Raw genomic sequence first — 26,775 nt, 5'->3', positions numbered from 1 at the left:
CTTTGCATGTCTATTCAAAAGTAAGTCCTAATGTGTTCAGCGGAGCTTTCTCCCCTTCTCAGTATGTTTATATTTACAACCTTATTAAGTGCAAAGTATAATTTCAAAGGAAGTCTTATTTTTCTTTTAAATGCATTCAAGCAGATCTGTTACTCCAATTATTCTATTAATTCATTCTAAGTTTAGTTATCTTCAAGCTATCTATTTCCCCTCTAATTAGTGCTGTATATTATGAAGAGCTAATATTGAATGCACTAAATACATCCTAAATCCCATTTATGGAAAAAGCCTAGGATTTAAGCCAACCTAGCCTCAAGTTCTGAACAAAAGCCCAAGTACTTCATAATGTTAAGAATGAACTTTGGAATGCAAATCTAGGACATTTGGGTTCAAAACTGAAAACTGCTGTCAACTCACTGAAGGCATTGTGCAATCTATTCCCACCAGGATTCACCTGTAAAAAGAAAAGAAAAAATGTTATAAGGCTGAGCAGAATAAAAATGATTGGGTATCTGATTGGGTATCTGACACTGAATTTTCACTGACTCAATGGATTTCTGTGTGTCCTTTCCTGACCCTTCTGCCCCTCAGGAGCAGGTTTTGGGGAGGGGGTGCGAGGGAATAAGATGAATTAGAGGTCCCATTGAGCTGTAGCCACTGTTACACCACAGGCCTTCTGCTAATGCAATGATGATGATGATGATGATGGTGATGGTGGTGGTGATTGCATCAGCGGAAGGCACCAGCGGTGCAGCAGTGGATACAACCGGTTATAAAGCACTTTTCAAGTATGTCAGACTGTAGTAATGCATAATTATGACAAAGACCCTTAACTTTAAAGTTATTTCTTTTGAAGTTAGTGGGACACAATTCTATATGAAAGGCTAGGGTCCAAATAATTGTGCAGCTCATTCTATGTGTCCACGAGTATGTTCTGCCACCACAGTTGGAGGCAATAATGCTTCTGATTACCAGTTGCTGGAAACCACAGAAGGGGAGAGTGCTGTTGGGCTTGAGTCCTCCTTGTGGGTTTCCCACAGGCATCTGGTTGGCCACTGTGAGAACAAGATGCTGAACTTCATGGGCCAGTGGCAAGATCCAGCAGGCTCTTATGTTCTTAAGAGGTCTTTGAACTTTTTGGGGGGTTGACATTTGTAAGATAGCATTGCACTTATTTTCTGTTCTTTCATAAGTTGTTCTGCATTTGTGGTAAGGGATGCGGGTGGTGCTGTGGTCTAAACCGCAGCCTCTTGGGCTTGCCAATCAGAAGGTCAGTGGTTCGAATCAGTGTGATGGGGTGAGATCCAGTTGCTCTGTCCCACTTGTCCCAGCTTCTGCCAACCTAGCAATTTGAAAGCATACCAGTGCAAGTAGATAAATAAAAATTCTGCATTTTAACTGTAACTGTATCACTACTGGATATGTTTATTTGGAACACTAACAGAATCCTGATACATATTTTAGTGGTGATAACACTTTATAGTGTTCATAATTTCTTTGGTTCTTTGTGTTGAACAGTTCTGGCCGTGGTACTTGCCTTGATAATGAGCCTCCGAAGCGTGACTTTCTTTATCCTGCAGTGGCACCAGGTCAGGTGTATGATGCTGATGAACAATGTCGCTTCCAGTATGGAGCAACGTCACGTCAGTGTAAATATGGGGTAAGAAGTCTTACGTATCCTATTTAGTCATTTGTATATATTCATGTCATAAATGTTTAGTTAGATACAATTATTAGTGACATAGTTTTCAATAAATAATTTTCACTGTAAAACTGTTTTAAATAAGGAACAAGAGGTGTTTATGCTGCATCTTTTGCTTGAGACATTTGTGTATATTCTGTTCCCAAATGTTTGGCTGAAAATAAATTGAGCAATTCCTTCAAAATCTAGTGGATGATCTCAAAGCCCTGGCTAACTCATTGCACACATTCCTGATTCCTTGCTTAATTGCAAGCTGCTGCTAATGTCTGGTAGAAAAGGTTCATAAGATACTAAAATGTTCAAGTCTATAATACTATTCAACTGAGTTTTTAGCCATGTTACTGTAATATTAGCATTAAACTTTTTATGAGTATTCAATTTAATTTATTGCATCCTAATATTAAGGAATAGAAATGATATTACTGCTGCTGTTAATAAAAATGAGTTTCACAGAGAAAAAATTACAGATATTCCTGTTTAATGAGTATTGTTATTCAGTGATAATGATGATGATGATGATGGTGGTGGTAATAATAATTGCCCTTTAAAATAGCTTAAGATAATATAAATGACATGTTGTAGTTCAGAACATTGATAACAGCATTTTTATAGGCTAAAGCATCAGTTATACTGATTCTATAGTCCCCATCATCAGCTGGGTTTAAAAATGAAAAAGTTATTAAAAAGTACATTTTATAGACTTTTGAGCCAAGTTACATATTATTTTGTGTACTTTAAAAATAAAATAATTAAGACTTAGAATTAGCCAAGGCTATTTTAAAAACTATAATACAATATAATTATAATATAATATAATATTTACCCAATCACTTGCTCTAATCAGTTCTTTTAGAGCAGTATTACAAAGGGAATTCATTTTAGTATCCCTAGGGTGAGAAGTACAATATTATTTTTGGGATGACTCTTGGCAGCTCATACATACCATGATGGATTTAAAAGTTGTGTGTGGTTGGCTGGCTGGTTAGGTCTCTCATTCTTGATTTCTCAGCAAAGGCCTTTATTGTTTCTCTTTAAGCTCCCCCTCCTCCCCCTCTTCTCTCCCCTCCCAATCTCTTTATATCCAGTGCACATGCTTTGGTACTCTCCTTCATTCTTTTCTCTGTAGATAGTCATCACATTTTTAGAGTGCATTCTGTATCAGAAGGTTTGAAGACATTTCTTTTTACTAAATGATGTATCAACACAAGGTATATTATGCTTGATTTGCACTGGAGAATTGGTAGTATGTATGTTGCTGTTGAGCGGGCAAATCAAACTTTTCTTTAGCCTCTTCTCATTTATTCAGTGTTGTGTTGACAACATTGTGTAGCTTTGTTTAATGGGTGGGCTCCAAAGAATTGTGGACTAAGGTTCTTTGATGATGCATAGGAGTTTCCGAGCCATTCTGCCTACCTGCAAGTCCTTGTGATCTTGTGGACCACTTTGGCAGAGGTTTTAGGGCACAATTGCATGTTATGTGTGGTTCTCTGATCCTGTTGCAAAGCAACAGATTCCACCTTTAGTCTATGGAAGTGGTGGGGAACCTTTTTCAGCCTGAAGGCTGTATTCCCCTATGGGCAGTATTTTGAGAGCTGCATGCCTCATAGAGCTAGAGCCACAAGTGGCCAGGTCCAAAAGTGAAAGTGAGTGAATAATGGCTGTGAGTCAGTTGTACAGTAGTCTACATTCCAACCACACACGTCAGAGGTTTACACCCCCCCCCCACAGCCCCACATACATCTCTTCATCCAGGCAAGCAAGAGGCATTATCACATTTCAGTGGCACATATAAAAGCACTCAGGTCGGATATGGAACGGGATTGGTGAGCAGAATAGCCTGGTGGGAAGTGTGTGGCCTCCAGGCATGATCTGGGAGAGTCTATTGACGGTTACTAACCCTGATGGATTTGTTCCACCTCCACTGCTAGAGGTGGTATGCTTCTGAATACCAGTTGCTGGAAACCACAGATGGGGAATGTGCTGTTGCCCTCAGGTCCATATACATCTGGGTGACCATGGTGAGAACAGAATGCTGTACTAGATGGGCCACTGGCCTGATTCAACTGACTCTTTTATGATCTTATATTTTGTACATTTTCCCTAGTGGTGGTATTTGTATATTTTCTCCAGTGGAGTAAAAACAGCTTGCAGGAGGTGTCTTCAGTTGCTGCAATGTGTTTTAAAAAAATATCCAACCCCTATACTGTAGTAAAGCAGCAAGAGCAAGCAAGTGAATAGGAATTGGTACTTGGGAGAAAATAAATTCATTAACAATTCATAGGCTAATAGACTTTCCCAAACTTTCTGCTACTTTCTGCTAGGGCTGAGTTGGTATTAGATCCTAGATAATTAGTATTCTGTACTACAATTAGTCTACCTGTTATAGACCACTGGTAGAAATACATTAGCTTCAAACGTATATTTGTATATGCTTACATCTGTACCTATGTTCTGAAATCCATGAATAGCATCTATTCTCTTTCCGCTTGTACATGAATGTCAAAAGCTGAGTTTTTTTAGTCCCTAGATGCACAATAGACAATGTTTTTTACTGTATTCAACTAAGTTTTACCTAGAGTTAATGGATTTAACTATTGAAATTAATGGGCTTAACTTAGTCATGCTCATTAATCCCAATGAGTCTACTCTCAGTAAAGGTTGATTAAATGCCAGCCATTGCTTCTGAAGTGAAGAAAACATGTGAAGCCCATCAATTGAGGTGCATGTTAAGATTGAAAGAGTACTTCATATAATTAGCATTAAGGAAAATGTTCTGAAAACAATGGGATACAACAGATAATAGGCAGAGATATTCCTGTCCTTCCATGTCTTAATTTTCTGTTTACTGTGCTTAGAAATGGAAAGGGAAATGCAGTATTCATCGGTACAGTAATGTCTGTTGCAGAATACTATACAGTTGTACCTTGGTTTTCGAACAGCTTAGTTCTCGGACGTTTTGGCTCCCGAATGCTGCAAACCCGGAAGTGATTGTTCCAGTTTGCGAACTATTTTTGGAAGCCGAACATCCAACGGGGCTTCCATAGCTTCCGATTGCCTGCAGGAGCTTCCTGCAGCCAATCAGAAGCTGTGCTTTGGTTTCCAAACATTTTGGAAGTGGAATGGACTTCTAGAACAGATTCCGTTCGACTTCCGAGGTACGACTGGAGTCTTGTGCACAATTTAAATCCAGTGAGTGGTGGGGCATCTATCTTAATTGTATACTGCAACTGCTTCAGGTGCTGCACTGTTGTCAGTAATTGCTTCAGTGTTTAAATGCTTCTATAAACACTGATATTGCAGTGCAAGATGAATGAGTATAGGAGTCAGGTGCAGAGTGACAAACTGGATCCATGGTTCTGAATCACCCAGTCTCTGGCAAAAAAGACACATTTTAAAGTACTGCATTTTGTAAACAAAGCTTGTAGAGCTATTTCTATTTCGGTAATACAGGTTTTTGCATAGGTTGCCTCTATCTAGAGGTGCCTTGGGCTTTTCTTGAGAAAAGGTTTGCCAGTTCATTCTTTAAATAGCCAGAAGATTATGGGCCATCTGGTTTATTTCTGAAGTGTGTTCCAACTATTGGTTTACTTGAGATCCACATGTTGAGTTCTCTTTTCTGATGCCTAGTAGTCTCTTTCTTTTCAACTTTGCTATTCATCTTCTAACCCTGGTCTTTCAGGCTGTTGCTAAGGCATTGTTAATGCACACTTGTTTCTATCTTAGCTATCTTTAAAAGCACCAAACAGAGTCTGCAGATGTAATACATAGTTGCAATGAGAGTCTGGAACAGAGCCTTTGAAATTTTGGTACTGGTTTTGATTCCAGTAAGAGTCAAGTGGAAGGAATAGTTGCTGACAATGCAGGAGAAGGTTCAGATGCTAGTTGGCAAGTGGGACATGGGTTGTGGATTTGAAAGGAAAAGTATCTTTTACAGGTGATAGGTGGGAGGTTCATAGATTTGGTAAAGTTCAGATAAGCACCCAATATTTAGGAAAATAAGATGAGAATATAATATACTATACAATAGGAGTTTAAGTTACCATAATTTCTTCAGCATGTATGAATTGATAACATGCTGCACCGCTTCATAATGAGCATTTCTGAAAATGGAGCATTAAGATTTGTAATTTTTGGGTGCTTATCTGAACCTAATCAAACATGTTGAACCTTCTGTGGTTCATGCATATATAATACTCACCCTCATATAAACATGATAAAAGTATGAACAAAATGAGGGTGGAAATATTATAGCTGGACATTTATGCAGCTCTGAATTGGAAATCAGAATCTAAGCTCTGTTTTAACAAATGCTCATCAAGAGGTGCAGCATATTATCTATCATCACACACTGAAGGAATTATGTGTTGAAATATTTCAATATAAATAGAACTTATATTACAGTAAAACTCTGAATTCATTACAATGTGTTTATCAATGTATTTTCATCTTATTTTTCTCAATATTGTGAATATTAAAAATTCTATTTTGTATAATTTTTTTTGACATAGATTAGATTATATTTTGGAAACATCGCAGCATGTTGATCTTCATGCATTTAAATTTACACTAAGGTGTGTTGTTCTTTTATTATTATTCGGGATCATTTAGATGTATAATTTCAAGGTGCCTATATGTTTAATTCTGCATGACATACAGAAAAAAGGCTCCATCATATATAACATATAGGCAAAAGGAAGATAATTTGATTTGCTTTTTTTTCCTCTAGATGGGTTCAGCTTTCTTTAATTTACTGCAAATACAAGCATCCGAATTCCAAACTGAAGTCATGGAGCCCTAAGATACACCGTTACAGGTTGTCATCTATCTTGTCTTGATCTTGTGAAAGGCCACAGCTTCAGTTTATGTTTTTTTTACTATAGTTGCCCATATTTCTCAGAGAACTGTTCGCTTTTAAGTAATAAAAATGCAGGTGCTGATTTTGAACTGATTTGTTAGGTTTCAGATCTTGCTTCTCTTACCTAGTGCAGGTTTTTCGCTATGTTATTCAGAAAGTAATATTAAGAACTATTTGAAGTTGGGGAATGAATTTATACTTAACACTCATTGGATGCTGAAAAATAAAACAAAAGAACCTGGAATTGGGGTTATTGGGTCAACTAATATTAATTCAAAAACATAAGCATCCTTGCTGATACTGGCTCTGGGTATGACCTTTCTAGGCCAGTGTTCTCACGTGATTTTCACACTAGATTATTGGAAACATTTAGTTCCAAGGTGTTACTGATACAATAATAGGAATGAAAATGCATAGTCAAGGGGGAAGTTTAATTAGAAAGCAGATACAATTTATTTATATCTTTATAAAAGAAAATTTCCAAATGGTAACTGGTTTAAAATGTAAAAGTAACTTACTCTTTTTATACAGAGTAATGAATTGTGACTTAGTTTTTGCTGCCAGTAAAGTTTTCTGCACAGCCATCAGTTGCTTTGAGTTACATTGGTAAAAGAAAGTGATTAATAGGTTTAAAATAATAGTACACATGGCGTCTGTGAACCAGAATATTTGGATTAGGTTCCTGTTGTATTCTAGAGCAGAGCCTCCTGTTGTTTTAAAGGAAGCGTTTAAAACTGAAGCAAAGGGACTGTTCAACAGCAGAGCACAAGCCTTTTATATGGAAGTCTCCAGGTTCGCTCCATAGTACCTTTACTTTCAATACTTGGAAGGGTTTCAGCACTTGGAAATGCTTCTGGCTGAGGCCTTGGAGAGCCTCTGCTTGTCAGGAAAGAGATAATTAGACAGGATGGATCAATGGTCTGATTTAGTCAAGGCAGTTCCTTATACAACAATGCTTGATCATTTTTATCTCTGTGCAAACTCTTTTTGCTAGCCATACTAAAATTTCCAAGAAAAGCACTATTCATTGCCTGAAATTGTAGCCGGGTTTGCAACAACCAAACCCAACTGGCTTCAGTCAGTTTTGCCTGCAAAGCATATTTAGGAATACAGCCTGTTTATTGTAGTTAAACAAAATCTGAAAGATTCATCCAGACAGTAGTAATAGTTTTTAATGTTTGATGTTATATTATGTTTTTATATGTGTTGGAAGCAACCCAGCCGGATAGGCGGGGCATTATTATTATTATTATTATTATTATTATTATTATTACTCCATGTTCAACTAATCAAAATTGATAAAAGACAGAGTTTGGGGTTAAAGGCACCAGTACATCTATTATTTCAAAAAAAAATAATCCTTAATTACACCTTCCCAAAATTTGTACACATGTTTGCAGGACCACTACATGTGCCAATAAGTTCTACTTTCCTTATATCTCCTCCAACACATAGGGAAACCATCTCTAGCTATATGTGCAAGATGGACTGGCATCAAGTGCCATTGAAGTGTCATTTTAAAGGTGTTTTCTCAAAGTCCTTTAAATTGAATGCACTAAATAATAATGCAACTGTAACATTTAACATTTGAAATTTGTATTGAGATTGGTATTTAAATGGTATGTATTATGTATGATTCAATTTGAATTGTTGGCACTGGAAATCACTTTTATTTCTTGCTATTTTAAGAAAATCTTTGGAGAGAGATATGCCAAAATATTAGGATGTTCTGTATGGAGATCCAGATTATATGACCAGCATGTCTAATTTTAAAGGTTGCAGGTTGTATCCAAAATTAACTTACCAGCAAAAATTAAAGTAATGTGAACTTTATAGAAATATTTTTATCAGCAGTGGTAAATTAAGAAGGTTAAAACAAAACTGATCAGAAGACTCCAAGATCAAAATGAAAAGAGAAAGTTTTTTTAACTTTTAAATTTGAAAATCTTACTAAAAGGAGTAATGTATCCCATTTAAGCCCTTAAATTTTCCATTTCTTTACATTTCCAACACTTATTTTCCCTTGTTTTGTACATTTTTGCCAATTTCCCCAGTGTTAAATACCACCTATACATCGTTTTCATAAAATTCTCTTTAAGTAAAGTACGTTGAAACAAAGGTGTGTCCAGGCTCCCTTGCACCCTTGGCACAGCAGTGGAGGAACAGCCCAAGGAGCATGCAGATGGGCAGGCTTGGTCCTAGCCACTCCAAGCCAGAGTGGAGAGGTACGGTTTTTGTGCCCCCTTGGGCCTGCACCCTTGGCAGGGGCCAATCTAGCCAACACCCAATTACACCCCTGTGAATACAGCCATAATTTTTATTTCAATATTAGTCTTAAAAATGATAATGAAAATGTACATATCAGACTTTTAGGCAACTTTTTCACTTTCTTCTGTGGTTTCAATACAATATTTTATGCAAATTATTGCACCACACAATGTATTTTCTTTTAAGACTGTATTGACCAGTAAAAACTCAGCAGAGAGAGAAACGACTTTCAAATGATATTAAACAAATTAGTATAAAAGTGTTTGGCATTGAATTAGAAGACACAAAATTGGGAGCAGGGGAAGAATGACAGAATCATAAAAGTACAATGTATATATCACACTGTATTAGAGAAGTCTTCAAGAGATGTCTAAACAGCAAAGATGCTTGGTGAGTCTGCTGACAGAGCGTTCCACAGCGTGCGAGTGGCAACACTAAATGGTTGAGGCCAGTTGGATTTCTGACATATGGGGGACAATGAACCATGCTCCTCCTGATGTTGGATATAAGGATATATCCCACATATTGATGTGGGCAATAAGGGTTCAGGTGGTCCTTATGATATCTTGTGTTGGTGACCTATGGAAGTCACTTGGCAGTTCACCACACTTCAACCAGTGTGGTGTATCAGCAGAGTACGTGGAACATCAGTAGAGTCTTCAGAGATTTCCTGCTCCCAGCAGAACTGCTCCTTCCCAAGTTAAGGGGAAAACTCTCCCACACAAAGTATGGTAACAAAGTGTTTATTGTCTCTAAACAAAGCTAAACACTACTATCTACTATAGACAATTCTTCTGGTCTTTGCCCAGGGGTAGCCCCACATAAAGCGCATTACAGTAACCCAATCATGAGATTATCAATGCATGGATTACAGTGGCCAGGCTGTTCTGATCCAGATAGTTGGTGTACCAGACAGAGCGACTAAAAGGCCACACATCAGGCCATTGGTGTGCTAGTGACACAAATCTCTTTGGCATCTGATGACAAAGATTTATCAAGGAGTAACACAGGCTATGTACCTACTTCTTCAGTAGGCCTAGCTTTTGGACTAGAAAGAGAGCCAATGTGTAGTGGTTAGTGTTGGACTAGGTCTTGGGGAGACCAGGGTTCAAATCTACACTCAGCCATGAAGCTTACTGGGTGACCTTGCGCCAGTCATTGCCTCTTAGCCTGGCATACTTCACAGGGTTGTTGTGGGAATTAAACAAGGAGGGGGAAAACAATGTATGTCTCCTTGGAAAAAAAGTTGGGATAGAAATGTAATAAATAATGGGAGCCACCTACTCACAAAGCTGGGGATGAACATGCCATTCTCAAGACTCAACCATGCAAGTAGGGTGGCCCTGTTACTCTTCGTCTCGCAGCGGCTTTTGATATTGGAACACCTGTTCTAGATGGCTGTTATATGGACAGCATTACAGCGGTTGTCCCTACTTGCATGGTCGAGTCTTGAGATTGGCGTGTCCATGTTTAATCATCCCCAGAAATGATAGGTGTTCTTTGAGGATGTTCTTTGAATGTGCCAGACACTGTGGAACATATTCTTTTCCACTGTCCATTATACAAACGCATGCTATCCTCTTTTTTTGGGTAGTCTAACATCACAGCACAATGAAAATATCAGATTCTGTCTGACATTAACCCGGAGGAAACTGCAAGGGTGGCTGAGTTTTGGCACTATTTAGCAGGAAGAAATCCCAATGAAAATCCTCATTATATATTTTACATGGCTGTTTATTTGTATATATTTAAAATTTTTATATATGGATGTTTTATGACGGCCTATACTTGTAATGTCTAATAAAGGTTTGGCAAAGGATGTAGCAAGTGGTTTCTCAAAGATTTCCTACAATGTTGTAACAAAGAATTAAAATCAACTAGATTCTCTAGAATATTATTACAAAGGGGGCTAACTGTTCTCAGTTGTAGGACATTTCAGTCATCAGTATACCAAGGAATAGTCTGGTGGTCCCTGATATAGGTCCATTTCCAGGTTTGATGCTGGTCAGGATTGAAATGAGAAACATTTGGGAATCATATACCCCATTTGAAGCTCCTTGGACAAATGGTGGGAGGTTACTGATCTAGTTTGTGCAGGCATAAAAATGAACTATGTGCTTTGAATTCAAATTTTTTGTGTGGAAAAGAATGCTACAATTTTTCTTCACGTTATTCAATTGGATGGGAACAGAAGAGTAAATACACCAGCAAACATAATACTACTTTTAACAAGCACAACGCATGCTATGTTTCAAAAGTTCAGTGGCATTTTTTTTTGTTAAGCTCTTTGATGGAAACAATTTAATATTTGATTGCACAATGTGTATTTAGTTTATTGTTATTGCAGACTCAGGTCTACATGAATAAGGACTATAAGGCTGCAATACTGTAACCTCTTACCTGGGAGTTATATCCACCTAGTGGGAGTTACTGCTGAGTGGACATGTATAATAATGTGTGCAATATTTTGCCACACACATTTCCTGACTACCTTGAATTATTCATGATTCTTTGCTTGTGTGTGGAATGATGAACTCCATCTATCATAGATTTATCCTGGCATGAAAGAGATGAGTCAATATAAGGTCGCTACCTTTTTCCTGAAAAGGCTGCTATACTTTTAACCAGTTGCATGATTGCAAAAAAAAAAAAATAAAAATCAGCAGAAGAATGTTTCCCCAACATTGCATTCACATGTGGGAAATGGCACATCTGTCGAATTTTCTGCCTGTCATGTAGATGTTAAAAGCACAGGAGGCCTACAAGATGAACAAATGGCAGCTATAGTCAGGAGCCCCTGATATTTTCATGCGGTGTGGACTCCCTTTCAACTCTTTGATTGCATAAATAAATCAGAGCCTGAAGTGAATTGAGGAGTTGTTATTCCAGGATGACTGATCATGCTTGCGGGTCTTCACAGTAGGTTTTTCATAGGTTTATTGCTGGAGCCACAATGGAAAGTGAATGTCATCAGTGGGAGTTCTGTTTTGTTTCCCCCCCCCCCCTGATTTGTTAGTGTGGGAAGATTCTGCAGTACTTCTGACCTTCCTGGGGAAATCTGCAGCAAAAGGTCAGTAAGAATGATTCTGACAGGATGCAAATCCCGCAGAATGTTTTCCCCTCCCCAGCACTGTGCTCTGAAAGGAGGTTTCACCTTTTTTGCACAATGCTGTGGGGTCCAAGCTGCTGACACTATACCAGACATTCTACCCTAGTTACAAGTAGGTAGCCGTGTTGGTCTGCCATAGTCAAAACAAAATAAAATAAAAAATTCCTTCCAGTAGCACCTTAGAGACCAACTAAGTTAGTTCTTGGTATGAGCTTTCGTGTGCATGCAGACTTCTTCAGAGCTGAAGAAGTGTGCATGCACACGAAAGCTCATACCAAGAACTAACTTAGTTGGTCTCTAAAGTGCTACTGGAAGGAATTCTACCCTAGTGTGATTACTAATAATTTATGTATGGTGAGTAAAGGGGATTTGTACACAGGGAGACTGGGAAAGTTTAGTCTTCATCTGCTGAGGTTGAAGACAGTGCCCAGACTGTCAAGGTAAAAGGAATTAAATATTTCTCTAGTGGTGGGAATGGCGCTGCATAGTCAAGAGGAAAGTGGGTGGTTTCTGTATCTCGTGTGCTAAAAACCCTTCATTGCCTAGCTGCAGTAGCTAGGCAGTAGAGAATCTCATTGCCACTCCACTAAACTGGGAGTTTCCTGCTCTTCTAAAGAATCTGCATTAGGAGCCTGCAAACTGTGCCCATGGAAGAAAGAGTAACTCTGTACACAATTCCAGATTTATATTGATAGTTTCAGATTTTGATGACAGAATATCTTCAATTCAAGGCCAAGTCACACAAGTCATTTTTGGACTTGTGTGTGGTAAACCATTTATCTGCCCACACTTACCCAAGATGGTCATTCTGCACACAGCCCAACAAGAGTGTAATGTTAATGAGGCTTATGGTATGGTAAATGATTCAGACAGTTTTATTATGTGGTAATTCAAATCAGGATTTCATTTACAATAACTCTGTTTTATAGGAAGCTGATGTGAATTGGTCCATATTAATGAGTATTCCCAAATATATTTCAGCCTGTTTCTTTCTATGGAGGGAGAGCAATGTGTTTTGAGGACAATTTGTGTGTTAAGGAGCATTTGAACCAATTTTATTCAGTTATTCTGAACAACTTGCTTCTGCCTTCTTTCCCAGGAAGTGTGTAGAGAGCTTTGGTGTCTCAGCAAAAGTAACCGCTGTGTTACCAACAGTATTCCAGCAGCTGAGGGCACCCTTTGCCAGACTGGAAGCATTGAAAAGGGGGTGAGTTGGAATGACTTTTCATTCAAGTTATCATGCATTTGTTTCCAGGTTGTACAAGACCCAGAAATGTATGCTGAGATAACTAAAAAGAGATAACAATTAAATGTTTGTATAAGAGTTTCCAGAATGAAAAGCTTAATTTATTCTGTAACCGAACATACAATAATTAACAAAGCAACAAAACTTAGGCTTTTATTTTTAAAATAGCATTTTTAGTAGTGCTTAGGATTCTTTGTTGTGGTCTCACTGTGCTACCCCATGTATGGAAATGTATCTGTAGAAGCCACAGGTAGAACTATCTAGAAATTTCTTGGGCAGCTCTAGCCTCCTCCCTTTGCACTTGCTCCAGAAACACTATTGTTTTAACACAATGTAAGAAATTAAGGAAACAATTATGAAGATCTTTTTCCTTAACTTCTTATGCTGCATTTGGTTTTGTTGGTTCAGGTTATTTCCCTTCACCTTTTCTTCTTCTGTGCTGTACTCCTAAAAAATCTCTTGTAAGCATTTGTGACATACTGAGCATGAGAGGAGCTCAGTGGCAAACAGATCCTGCCTCAGATTTGAACTTGGAATTAGTGAATACCTTAAGGCTGTCTCTGCATCAGAACTAGTAAAATGGCAATGGGGGGGGGCATGTGCCATGTATAAACATGCATTCTTGAAACTGACAGATCATATTGGCCAGGATAATTCTCATAATCAAGAGTCACTCATCCTCTTTCCCCACATTTGTGTTAGCCAAAATAATAATTTCATATTCTTCTGCAGCAGGTTGTGAACATTGAATTGTTGGTGAGGATATTCCACAGGGCTTAGGCATTCCTTCTGAATTTAGTGAGGAAGATCCAGATCTATCTAGCCCAGAACCTCAGAAAGGAAGTGGGTTTTTAAAACACCTCTCTTTGAACCTCAGAGATTTCTGGCCACATTGTGGTTCCTATTACTATTGCATGTAGAGTCCTCAGAGACTCTACATTGGAATACTGCTGTATTAACATACTTCTGTGCTTTTATATACTTACTGTATATATTCAGCACAAGCACAATATGCTGTTGTCCAGCCATTAAGATTAGATTGACTCCCATAATTCTACAGAACTCTCCAATTCCTGAAGGAATTCTTGCTCAAGCTTTCTTTGGTGTTGCTTACTGTTCTTAGTGAGTGGAGAACATGTGTAAGACTTTGGCTACTAATACAAATTTGTTGTTCCACCTGCCTTGGGAGTAGATACTGCTCAAAAACATCAGAGATCTGCACTGCATTCATCACTATAGAACAGATTCTGTATGGTGAGTATCTTGCCTTACTCTGCTTCAAAGCCTATTTATCTGCATCCATGACTGTAATGGTAGCATACACCATATACTTACAGCCTGCTACCACCAGTTTTAATTTGGGGAAAGATTGATATCTTCCTTGAAATCTTTTCGAGAATGAGAAAAAGCTAACACTGATATTCTACATTGAAACTTCTTAATTGGCTAAATAGCTAGATTGTGTAGAGTATTGGTTAGTCTACAACCTGCTTAGAGGTGTGCATGACTTAGATCTTCAACTTTAATTCTCCCTTGTAAAGGTGTACTGTTCAGTTCCAAATAAGAGGGAAAGTACTGAGAATACCAGAACCATGACTTGATCCTTTCATCCCAGCTACTTATAGAGGTACAGGTTATTTCCATCTGATCACTTATGCACTCAATCCTCTCCAAAGTATATCATTATACCTCCTCTCATTCAAGAAGAGCAGAATGTTGGACTTCTACAAAGACAGCTAGAGGGGTTAATTCAGCATTCTATACCACAGTACACATATACCCATGGTGGAATATTTTCTAAAATAACTGCCAAACCTAATTCCTATGCCTCATTTCTGGACTTTTCAATGGAACTGCCTTCTTGTACTAAGCAACTCTCATTAGCAAACCCTTCAAACTGCTTTCTACTTGCCACTCATGTTGGTTTTTGTACTAGGTTATCTTTCTTGTAGCACTCACATTGGCTGGAAAAGGAATAGGATTTCTTTCTGATCTACAGTTTTTCAAGAGAAATATGTTCCTTACTATAGAACAAAAGTTCTAACTAAATGGTGTCTCTCAGTTCCATACCTTGCCAGTCCTCTTGCCTAGCCCAGACTCAAGTGGGCAGGCAATGCACTCTGTTCCTTTAATAAGTTTTACCTTTCTGTGTAGCATGTACTTGATTTGTGTGGCATGTACATTTGCATGGTGAACAATCATTTTTAGCCTGTGGAAGTTCCAGTGATCCAGCACCAGCATAGAGAGTATCCAAGTGACTGTTGAAAACAACTGAGAATTGCTATGATATCCAAAGCAATTTGTTTGAGTCCCTCTGAGTTGCAACATATGCAAGGTCATTTGGGTCTTCTGTAGAGACATGGATTACATTATACTTTGGGTGTCCAAGTGAAAGCAGTTAAAAGACTTAGAGAAGGAATCTCTTGTATGTTCACCATCACTTGACAGTCTGCTACAGTTAACTTTTAGTTAGTGAGTCTGTTAAACTTAGAATCACTGGAGTCGTTGAGGAAGAAAATTATGTTGCTTTCCCATAATTATTATTCAAGCTGTTCTCTATTGATGAGTCTCAATTGTGGTATCTCACTTGCGGAAGTAGGGCTTACCCATCTTCCCCTTCCCCATGCAGTTTCCTGTGTTGTCCTTAAATCTGCTCTAGAGGGTTATAGATGTCAGGGGTCTCTAAGCAAATTGCCTTTGCTCCTCTTTTCATGTTGAGACTTAGTCTGTTTCTTGTCTCAGCTTGGAGCAACATCCTCTCTGAGAGGGAAGATGTTGGCTCTATGCCTTACTTTCTTACATGACATCTACTGTGCAAGGGAGATGATAAAATACTAGTGCTTCCTCATGCCTGATGCTTTCTGCCAAGTTCTACCTGTGGTCTGGCCAGGGCCATCCCAGACATATGGCAGCACAGAAAGCCGCTTGCAGAACAATTGTCACAGGTAAGTAGCTTTTTTTAATAAGCAGTTTGAAACAGAAAAAATGTATTTCCTATTTTTTTAATACAGTCTAGTTTCAAGTTGTATGACATTGCATTTTTAGACTAGCTTTTAGACTTTTAGATGACCTATTGAAATAAATTTATTATTTTCTTTCTTCAATGAGAGGAGAGACACTTTCTTTGATATATTCTGCCTAGAAAGACTATACACTCCTGGCTTGAATGCCATCTGCTAAGGCTAAGGTGTCTTAATTGTTGAAGTCTTTGTGAGCACAAAACCGTCTGTCTTACCCTAAGTGATCACTTAAAAGTTTCAGGTTGTCTAAAGCTCATGATTTCCTGACAGCCAATTTTTCTCCTAGCTTGCATTAGCCATCTGCTCTCCTATTTGCTTTCTGGTCTTTTCTGACAGCCTTTGGTATTTTCTTCTCTGTATCCCACATATTTTGCTTTCTGCTAATCCTCCCCTCACCTCCTGGCTGATGGCCCATTAAATAATGGAAAATGTAAATGCACTAGCTTGCAATGCATAAAGACAATTGAAACTGTCGCTGAAAGAAGTAACTGAGAATAGAGTCACCCAGCTATATTTTTCATGTGATTTGCAACTATTGGTTAATAGACAGCTGCTTTTCAAACCACTAAAACATACTAGGTGACGTTGGCATAAGCTACCGGTAGTTTGAAAATGTTATCAATCAGTATTGAGAGAGGTGTCATATGCAAGTAACTTATTGCATGATAATTACAATGTGAGCTGATTTTGTGAATCAACTCTAAATAAGAATCATCTTTAGGAGCCCAATATTTTTTATTAATTAATTTTATTTGTAGAGCAATTTGGAGTCAATAGAACTCTAGTACTTACTTTAGAGATGTTAAGGCTGACCTTGGCAGCTGCTCTCTTGATAGGTTGGTTCAATTGTTAGCTTCTTGCTGTATTGCTTAGGAAGGGCAAAATGTTAGATTATCTCATTCCGGTGTTTGGAATTCCTATAAATAGCAGAAGCTACTAGCCACAGTGGCTATGCTCTACCTCCACAGTTGGAGGTAGCAATGCTTCTGAATACCATTTGCTGGAAACCACAGGACAGGAGAGTGCTCTTGTACTCATGTTCTGCTCCCTGGTTTCCCACAGGCGTCTGGTTGACCACTGTGAGAACAGGATGCTTGACAAGACGGACCATTGGCTTGATCCAGCAGCCTAGTCTTATGCTCTTGTTTCCAGCCTTTCATCTTTGACAACTGTTGTTAAATGAGTAGTTTATCTGCATTGTCAGACAAAACTTGATATTCTCAGTCTGCCCAGCCATTTAATGTCATCCAAATATTATCTAATATATGTGGATACATCCATTTAGCTCTGCCAATCTGACTTTCCCCCTGAGCATGAGACTGCAGTTGTGGTCTCTTTCTCAAGATCAGTAGAGTAAATTGTAGCCTATTAATCTGAGTTAGCGTTTGATGACAGTTGATGATGAACTAAAATAGGTACAATCCAACTGTAACTGACAATTATTACATATGCTAAAACATTCTTATTAAATGTTTCAGTTTCTACCTTTATCAGTAACAGAAGCTTCATATCTGAGGATGGCTCATGCACTAAGAAACTTATAAATAATACATTTCATATTATCCAAATAGTAAATAAAGTTTAATTTGAAAAGCAAGTACTGCATACATTTTATGTTTTCTCCATTTTAGTTCCCTGGACAAAAAAATAATAATCTTTTTTTCCCTATGGCTTAATAGTTTCAGACAGTTTCATATATTACTTAGCAGTGTAATCCTAACCATGTCTACTCAGAAGTAAGTTCTATTGATTTCTATTGGCTCACTCCTGTATAAGTGGGGTTAGGAATGCAGCTTAGATTGCATTATTATTTATTAATTCTTTCAAGTATTTGTGCATTGTTTTTCATTAAAAGGTGGTTTACAAGTAAATCAACTAAATTAAATACAGTACATAAAACAATACAACAGATAAAACATCATAAAGTAAGGTTCCACTCATTTAGTACCCATACAAATTCGAAGCCCACAAACGCACCCATGTATCTCAGTCAGTCTACACCTGGACACTTTTACCCACACATACACACAAGTCCCTTACACTCAACAATTATCAGTCCCAACAATCCACTGGGTACATACCAAAAGACCACACTACAGTACTGTAGTCTCCAATTTCTTGCACCCACCTGAGAAGTGGTTAGGCTCCAACCACAGTCCTATGTTCTCACTCTTGGACAGCACCACACATCTCCACTCTCAGCCAATGACTTGTACTGTATTTTGAAATTCTCAAGCACTGACTATTCCAATAGGAAATGATCCAAAAGCTTTTCAAGCCACAGATTCTCAGAGAAAACTAAGCTATTGAAATATATTCAACTGTCTTCAGAAATTTGCTTTATTAGTTGTGTTGCATCATTAAGTGCATTGTGTTAGGAAATTCCTAAATTAATTCTTCTTTTTCTTACTTATTCTTCATAAAGAACAAAAGACTACCGTGCTTGCAGGCCTTTTTACACATATCCCATGGATAAAATGTCAGACTAGAACAGAGATTAACATTAAAGTCCCCAGTCAACAGTTGGGCTGGTCTCAAAACTACCTCATCAGAGCTGTTGCGATGATAAAATGAGGAAACCTCTTGAGACCATTGGAGGAAGAGCAGAATATAGTTGTTGGTGTTTGTGTGTTAGACAGAAAAAGATGTCTATTTAGACATTTCCCACAACATAGAATTTTTGAAAATATTTCAGAACCTCTACAAAGGAAAACAAACCTAATTATTTTGGTTAAGGAGCAGTAAGAAAACATCCTGAATACCAAAATGGGAGTTCACAGTAGTAGTAGTAGTAGTAGTAGTAGTAGTTATTTATTTATTTATTAATTTCCCGCCCATCTGGCTGGTTTTCCCCAGTAGTGGGTCAGTGCAGTTTTTCTTAATAATTCCAATCCAAACTTATGTTGAGGCAAGTATTTAGGGGTGCCTACTTAGGGGTAAAGCTATCCTCATTAAATCCTGTATTACGAGTCCAGTCTTGCAAAATGGAAGGACCAAAGGCCTAAATACATTGTCTGTTGGGTTGTCATGTATCTGAATTTCTCTATGTAAATTTAATTAATGATGTTCTAATGTTGATAGCCACCATTAGAAAGTGGCAATTCGAAATAGCAATTCTGCTGTAGGCCATCCTGCCTCTCTTTCTAGTACAGATGTCAATAAATGATAGAAGGAAGACTGTTGGAAGAGCATAGCATCTTAGCAATTTAATTGCTTTTTAACCGATGATTGATAAGGTTCTGGCTCCCAGTCTTTTATTAATAAGGCTCAATAAATACATTTTGTATTCTTGTAAAATAATAGCAATCAGTGTACTTTTATTTTTGTGAATAAAATTGTGAATATTTTGTGCTGCAGTGGGGAGAAGAGTTATGGGGAGAGCAAGAGGATAAGCATACATTTATTACTCAGTTGAGCAGGACATAGTTTTATTGCCAACCCTGCTTCCAAGAGGCAAGAGATGATGTATGTTGCTGCTACCAGAGACCAAAGGCCCAGTTGATGTGCTGTCCCAGCAACTATTGTTCTCCCCTCCCCCAGGCAACTGTTCTTTAGTACTGTACTTTAATGCTATCATAGAGAAAGTGCATGTCAATAACAAATATATTCAATCACAGTTAAGCTTAAATATGCCTTTTACAACTGGATGATCCACTAGCAATGACCTTGAGCTCTGACTATGGTTTTTAAAAATATGTTTTTAATCACTGGAGTGGAGAGGCATGTAGCTTAGAAACCTTCATTCTCTCTTGAAAAGCACACAGGAAATTTCTTTGGTAGAATCACATGGAACCTAGGGCTGTGAATCATTTAGGATATTTTGATTTATTTGTCCTTCATTTACTTGATCATTCAGTTAGATGTGATGATTAATTTTGATTGTAAAATCAAGGCATTTTTTAAAATTAAATATTATGTCTGTCCTACTCTTACATGTAGTTTCCAGTGGTCTCCCATGCAGATTGCTGATCTGATCCACAGCTGCGCAGCTTCATAAAACATGAAAATGATTCTATGAAGATGCATATTTGAATCATATGACCAGGAAATCAACATGTTATTATAATATCCCCTCAGTGCTGTATAAATAATGCACTAGACATGCTGGCCTCTCACTAAATGGAAACCATTTTTTTCTGTCTTCTTATTGTATTATTATTACCTCTATTTGAATTTAAACAAGTGGCTTCCCATATTGAAATGTTGCCATATTCATGGCCAGCCAGAATGAAAACTTAACCATATCCAGCTAACTGATGCCATGCCCAGTTCAGCCCTGCTAGTGCTCTTGTAACCAAATACTTTATAGTACACAAACTAAAAGTATTTACAGCATGCCATAAAAGTGGGTATTGGAAGTAGTTTCAGGTAATGTGGTTGAATCTAAAGGCTCAAGCTTCACTAATTCATCTCAACATCATTCCCATTTTTCCTTGAGCCCTTATATTTTCTAGACTTGCACAGGTTGGAGAGTAAAATAAACAAGTGTTTAGAAGGTTCTGCGTTATATAGCTTCCACTTCAGCACACATTAATAGCTCAAGCCTGACAGCTGCTGTGTTCTTTTTTCTTTGGTAAATTGTGCTCAGAACATGGGTAAGAAACATCCTTTTTCAGTGCCATTAGTAGCGGTTGGATCTAGGCTAGCAATGCAGTCCTATGCCTAGTAACTCAGAAGTTGAGTTATGAGATGTACTTCCTAGTAAGTGTGTTTAGTATTACAACCTAGTTCTCATTGAAATTCATATACAGTTTTGTTCATTTAACCTAGTGTGGGTCAGTATTGCTTGACAGTACTGATAGACAATGCAGTTCGCTCCAGATGTTGTTGGACTACAACTTCCAGTAGCCCAGCCAGGATGGCCAGTCAGGGATTATGGGGGTTATAGTCCAACAATATCTGGAAGGTGCCACTTTGCCTACCCCCAGTTTAGATCAAGGTTCTTGTATCAAGTTGGGTATTTTTTTATACACACACCAAATCAAACCCAGATTATTTATTGAAAGATAATGTGACATTGTGAGAGCCAGTGTGGTGTAGTGGTTAAGAGCGGTAGACTCGTAATCTGGTGAACCGGGTTTGCTTCCCCGCTCCTCCACATGCAGCTGCTGGGTGACCTTGGGCTAGTCACACTTCTCTGAAGTCTCTCAGCCCCACTCACCTCACAGAGTGTTTGTTGTGGGGGAGGAAGGGAAAGGAGAATGTTAGCCGCTTTGAGACTCCTTTGGGTAGTGATAAAGCGGGATATCAAATCCAAACTCTTCTTGTACCATATCTGCAATCAGGTAAAATTCATGTTCAAATTTTACTGGATATGGGCAAATGTCTCATTATTTTGATAGGACAAATGGTTTCATTTTCTGTAATATACTTCTCTTATTTTCTACAGTGAAACAAGACATCCAAATTTGGGCTTAAATCAGGACTTGTAGGACTTGGTCTAATTTGATATGGGGGAAAAATATTCCACTCAAGTTAAAGTACAATTTGTCTCAAACTAACCCAATGCTCTATCATAAAAGAATAATAATAATCCAGGTTAAATGCTTTGCTGGTATCTGTCTTAAAATTTCAGTTCATATGTTCATTCAGTCTTTGAACAACTGGCTAGTCAGTAAGTTTAAATACTTTTTTCTTTGTTTCTGGTGTCTTGGCATTACTTTTATTATGTCTGCAATGTAAGTGTAGATGAAATACTGCTTCAAATTCCTCTTCTATTGTAACATCATCTATACTTCAGTGTTTTTTTAAAGGAAAAGCAATAACCCTCATAAAAATTCCTAACTGGAGAATTTTCCATGTTGTGCTATTAAACCATTAGTTGAAATATAGGTGTAAGTTTGTTTCTTAAACACTCTTAAAAGTATATGTAATGTCTAAAGAAATGTTTCAGTAACTTGCAGTTTATTTAAATGAGAAATGGTAAGCTTGTGTATAAAAAGAAAAATGCTGTCTTGTTAAACTTTTATGTATGGTAGGGATTTATTATTCAGGCTAAGCCTAAAGATAAATAACAAATAGCACTTGCCTTTACCAATGACTAAACATGGCTAAATAAATTTAAACCTCTGTATGTTATCTATACAAGAAATGCTGTTGCCTATAATTGGTCAGTTCCTGACCCATATATTTTTCTGTCCTGATAATCCTATCAGTTCAAAGCTAATTCTGTGTTTTCTATGAAATCTTTTCAGTGGTGTTATCAGGGAGAGTGCGTACCTTTTGGCACTTGGCCCCAGAGCATAGATGGGGGTTGGGGTCCCTGGTCAATATGGGGAGAGTGCAGCAGGACCTGCGGGGGAGGAGTCTCATCATCCGTAAGACACTGTGACAGTCCAGCGTAAGTAGCTAAAGTAAGCCAGAGCCAGCAAAAAAGGCATATTTGGAAATGTTTCAAAAGTGTGGTTTTACATGTTATCTGTAAAAACGTTTCAGTACTGTGCCAATACTTGTCTTTAAAATAGCAGACAGGATCAGCTATCCTGGAGAAGCTTTGCAGACATACTTTCACATTTTTAAATATATGCATTAAGCACACACTATATAAATAGATTCTATATTTAATATTTAGCAGGTAATTTTTTCTTCTCACAGCTTCCATTTATGGAAAACAAACAGTCAGTAAATTCTACTTATGGTAATTAAAACTTGTTTCAGGTGTTCATTAGTTTTGCAAACTTACTAAAAATGCAAACTAAATCTTAAGGTTTTGAATATTTGTCCCTAAGAGACAATGGCCTAGTTTGCAAACCACAGGAACAGGCTGTTTGAGAACGTTTTAGCTGCTGGATGTGAAAGCAATCTATACAAAGTACCCTTTGGATTCTCACATCACTTTAAAGCCAACTTATTCAATGCAAACTACGCAACAATTTCCACAGTGCTCATCCGCTGCTCCTTCTGCACCATGGACCAAACAAACCAGAGCCTGGCTTGTGATGGCCTCTGAACCCAGGCTTGCAGTTTGTTTCCTCCAAACAAACCATGAGCAGTAAACAAAGAACCAACTTTGGTTATAGCTTGTGGTTTGTTAAAGGGGAAACAAATCACAACCCTGGGTTCATATGCCACAAGAAGACTCTGGCTTATTTCGTCCATGGTGCACCAGGAGCACTGCAATGAACTTCTGAGCTTTGCGCACCAGTGTGCTGCTCATTCACATTAAATCATAGCTTGTTTTAAACTATGGTTTAGTGTGATATGTGGAAGAGGCCAGTGATGCTTTCGGTACATTACTTTCATACAAGCTAGATGTTTATCTTTTTCTTTAATAGGGTTCCTGAAAAGCCCTTATTGTGTTGCCATTAATGTAGTAGGGAAACATTTTGTTTTCATAGTTCTTAATTACACAATCATATTATTACTCTTAAGAGTTGTTCAGAGAACATTGTTACCTGTATTCTGGTGTCACAGCTCCAAACTATCAAGTCATTTGTGTCCTCTTTATTCATAGCTTTGTCAGTTGGAAACAAAGCTCTTAAAAAGAGACCTTTTTTGGCTCAGAGCTCTGTATATACTCACACATGCACAATTGGTTGATTTCTGAGAACTGCAAAGTATGCTGAAAAACTGATGAAAGCAAAACCGTAGTAAAGGCTGCTGCTCTTCTCCAAACCTAACATTTTAACACTCTTTTTACTAGCCTGTGCTTCACAGGCAATTATAGACAAGGACAAGAGATCTTAACTTTACAGTCACAGCTCTACTACCATCCCCTCTCCAACATTCAGCACTGCCCACTGAAATAAGTTTATCTAACCTCTTCCTTCCTTTTTTGTCTAGTGACAGAAGTATATTAAAAGAATGTTGATGGCTCAGCTACATTCCATAAGGGAATTAAATTAAGAGAACACTGCAAGAGGACCCTTTACTCCCCTCTACCAAACATCACATGGCAGGTGTTTCAAAGTAGCTGCTGGACACTGCACTGCCTTTGAGGCCCTTTCAGATATTATAAATGTCTTACATATAAACACTTTTGTGTAGGAAAATCATGAAGGTATACTTACCACAAATATGCACGTGCATTAGAAAATTGAACATCACTGTAAAAAAAGCAACATTATTATGTGGTTGTCAGAAAGACCATATGATAGATGGGGTTCACAGAGTCTGAACATATAAATATTGGTGGGGGGCACTTTACATGAGACTAGCTTGAAACATGCCCCAACATCTTTATTAATAATAGTCTATTCTTCTTTGTCTTTCAGTGGGACTTTATGCTCACTTTGGCAGTTGCTTTCTTCACAAAGCCTTTTGTAGTAAAAAATCATAAATACAGGATGACTCACTCTTGCAGTCAGGTTTAAGAAAGATATCATCACAACTGGCTAACATTTTATGTAGGAAAGTAATATGTATATTGTTGTACATATGACTGTCAAAAACTAAACCATAGGACTGACTGAGCCTATCTCCTCTCATTGGCATCAGTTGGACCTGTGGAAGCTCAGCAGCCGACCTCTGAGGGGGGTTGTCTCCTTGCAGCCAGAGGCCCTTCTGGATTCATAACTGCCCTGCAGTCTTTTACATTATATCTTCTTCCCACATTGCTATGTTCATATTTCCTTGCCGCTCAGTTTCCACTCCTTCACTGTTCCTCGATAACCTGTGTTTGCATCTGCTCCCTGCTGCCTTGTGCCTTTTTGCTCATAATCCCCCCCAAGAGCAGCATGAAACCGCTTGACTCACATAACACTACCCACTCCATCCTCCTCCAGTCATTCCCAAGCTCACACTCATGTGGAGAACTCATGTGAACTGATTGATTACAGACACAGCCAGCATGAACTCATCTGATTGCACTAAATGGAAAAATTGCTGCAATAGTGGAATATCCATATCCATGACTGGAAAGCTTTCACAATATGTTTCTCCATATGCATACATGCCCATGCTTGTGCAGGTATTGTCAGAGCTTAAGTCACAATAACAGCCATATAGCTACTTGCACCAGGTGAAGAAGTGATACAGCTCAAAAAAGAGAAAATGGGAGGATGGAACAGCAAAAAGGAAAGGATGAATGGGGACATAGAGAAAGTAGAAATCTCCTGGTGTTGATAGCCAACCAGGAAAAACAATGACGGGCTCTTAAGAGAAATAACCTTCCTTTTAAAGAGGAAATGAAGCACTGTATCTGGGTGGAACATTACCCTATGTGACAATCTGCGTTTGCTCCAGCCCACAAAGCTCTTGCATGCTGACCCATATTGTATGAACCGAAGACTTGGTTGCATATATAGCTTTTAAACTATTGCTGGTTTGTTGTGCAACCGTTATTCCTGCTTCGGACGGTTGCAATAGAAGGTGTGGACACAGCCTAGAGCTTTCTGGGATCCAGGTTTTGCAGTCTTTTATAACTGGACAAGTAAACATGTCATTGTGCTAGCACCAAATATGACAAGAAGTAGGGGTAAAGAGACCTGAGGTAATTCAGGATGGAACCTTGGCAAATTTTCCAAAGTGCCTTCTTATCTCTGCAACAACAGTCATTCCCCAAGTTTTATGTTCTGCAGGAGCACAAGTTAGTTCTATATTGAGCGACTTCTTGGTTGGAGCAAACCTTTGCTACTGTATTTCTGGGAGGATTGATGGGCAACAAATGGAAAACACTATAAATCAGCAACAAATTAAAAATCAGATTCTGCTGATCATTTTCTAGTGTTGTATTTTTTTAAAATTGTATTACTTCTGCTGTATATTTTATACATATTTTTGGTTTTCTGTACACCACTCTGATATAATGTGAGTGGTTTATAAATCTTTTTAAATAAAATAGAAAAATATATACTTAAACTCAGACAAATAAGCTTAAAGAGGTTAGGAATAAATTGAACAAAAGACAATACTGAGTAAATCCTGGATAGCCACAGTCTTAAATTTAATTCAAGACTGTTAGCTTCTCCCTAGGAGCTCTTTCCTCCTTCTGCTATGCTTCCTCACTATTGTAAAGTACCAGTTAAACTTGCTTGATATTCTCTGAATCTTCATATCCCAGTCTCTATTCTACCCAGCAACCTGCTCTTTCCCCCAGTTCCCTAATACTGTAATCCCTTCCACTGGATTTGTCCATATATGGAAAAATTGGGCAAAACAAAGGGTATTCATTCTGAATTCTATAGCACCAAGGTCTGCAATACTTGACAGTACCCGGGTGAATTTTTTAAATCTTGAAATGAAACAAACTGTCATTTACAAATCAGAGGCAGTGTGCTTCTGCAGTTTGGCATCAGAGTGATAACCTGACTATTAGAAACCCTTGAAAATACAGTAGCAAATGGCAATTCATCAGGCTTTTTGGAATATAGCAGTTCTGTTTAAATTCATGTCCTCCCTTCGAACTTTGTAATACCAACTATTTGCTGGGACATTTATATTTATCCATTACTTTTGTTTTATTAATGTCCAGTAATAAGCAATTACACTTTCACAACCCTGCTTTAGGATTCCTTACATTTGTCTTCTAAAATGCAATATTGTCTGTGTTCAAGCTTTTACATAAATCCTTTAATGGGAGATTGGGCACTGCATCTTCCCCTATGCTTTGAAGAACTTAGACCTCTATACTTTTTA

At 38.0% G+C, this 26,775-nt stretch overlaps 1 protein-coding gene across 7 annotated transcripts in view; it reads left to right on the top strand.

Moving 5' to 3' along the window:
• ADAMTS6 (ADAM metallopeptidase with thrombospondin type 1 motif 6) overlaps positions 1–26,775 on the top strand; it is a 121,649-nt gene that overhangs the window by 60,520 nt on the left and 34,354 nt on the right. For 6 of the 7 annotated variants that reach the window (XM_033163630.1, XM_033163635.1, XM_033163629.1 and 3 more), the window contains 3 exons: positions 1,519–1,660; positions 13,034–13,141; positions 22,395–22,540. In XM_033163630.1, coding sequence (XP_033019521.1) covers positions 1,519–1,660; positions 13,034–13,141; positions 22,395–22,540 — 396 coding nt within the window. The remainder of the gene's footprint in view (positions 1–1,518; positions 1,661–13,033; positions 13,142–22,394; positions 22,541–26,775) is intronic. The other variant, XM_033163633.1, reaches the window with a different exon arrangement.

The sequence above is a fragment of the Lacerta agilis genome, chromosome 11 (assembly GCF_009819535.1).
Source record: "Lacerta agilis isolate rLacAgi1 chromosome 11, rLacAgi1.pri, whole genome shotgun sequence".
Taxonomy (NCBI): domain Eukaryota; kingdom Metazoa; phylum Chordata; class Lepidosauria; order Squamata; family Lacertidae; genus Lacerta; species Lacerta agilis.
Note: the sequence above shows the minus strand (reverse complement) of the source record. Positions and strands in the feature narration are given on the sequence as shown.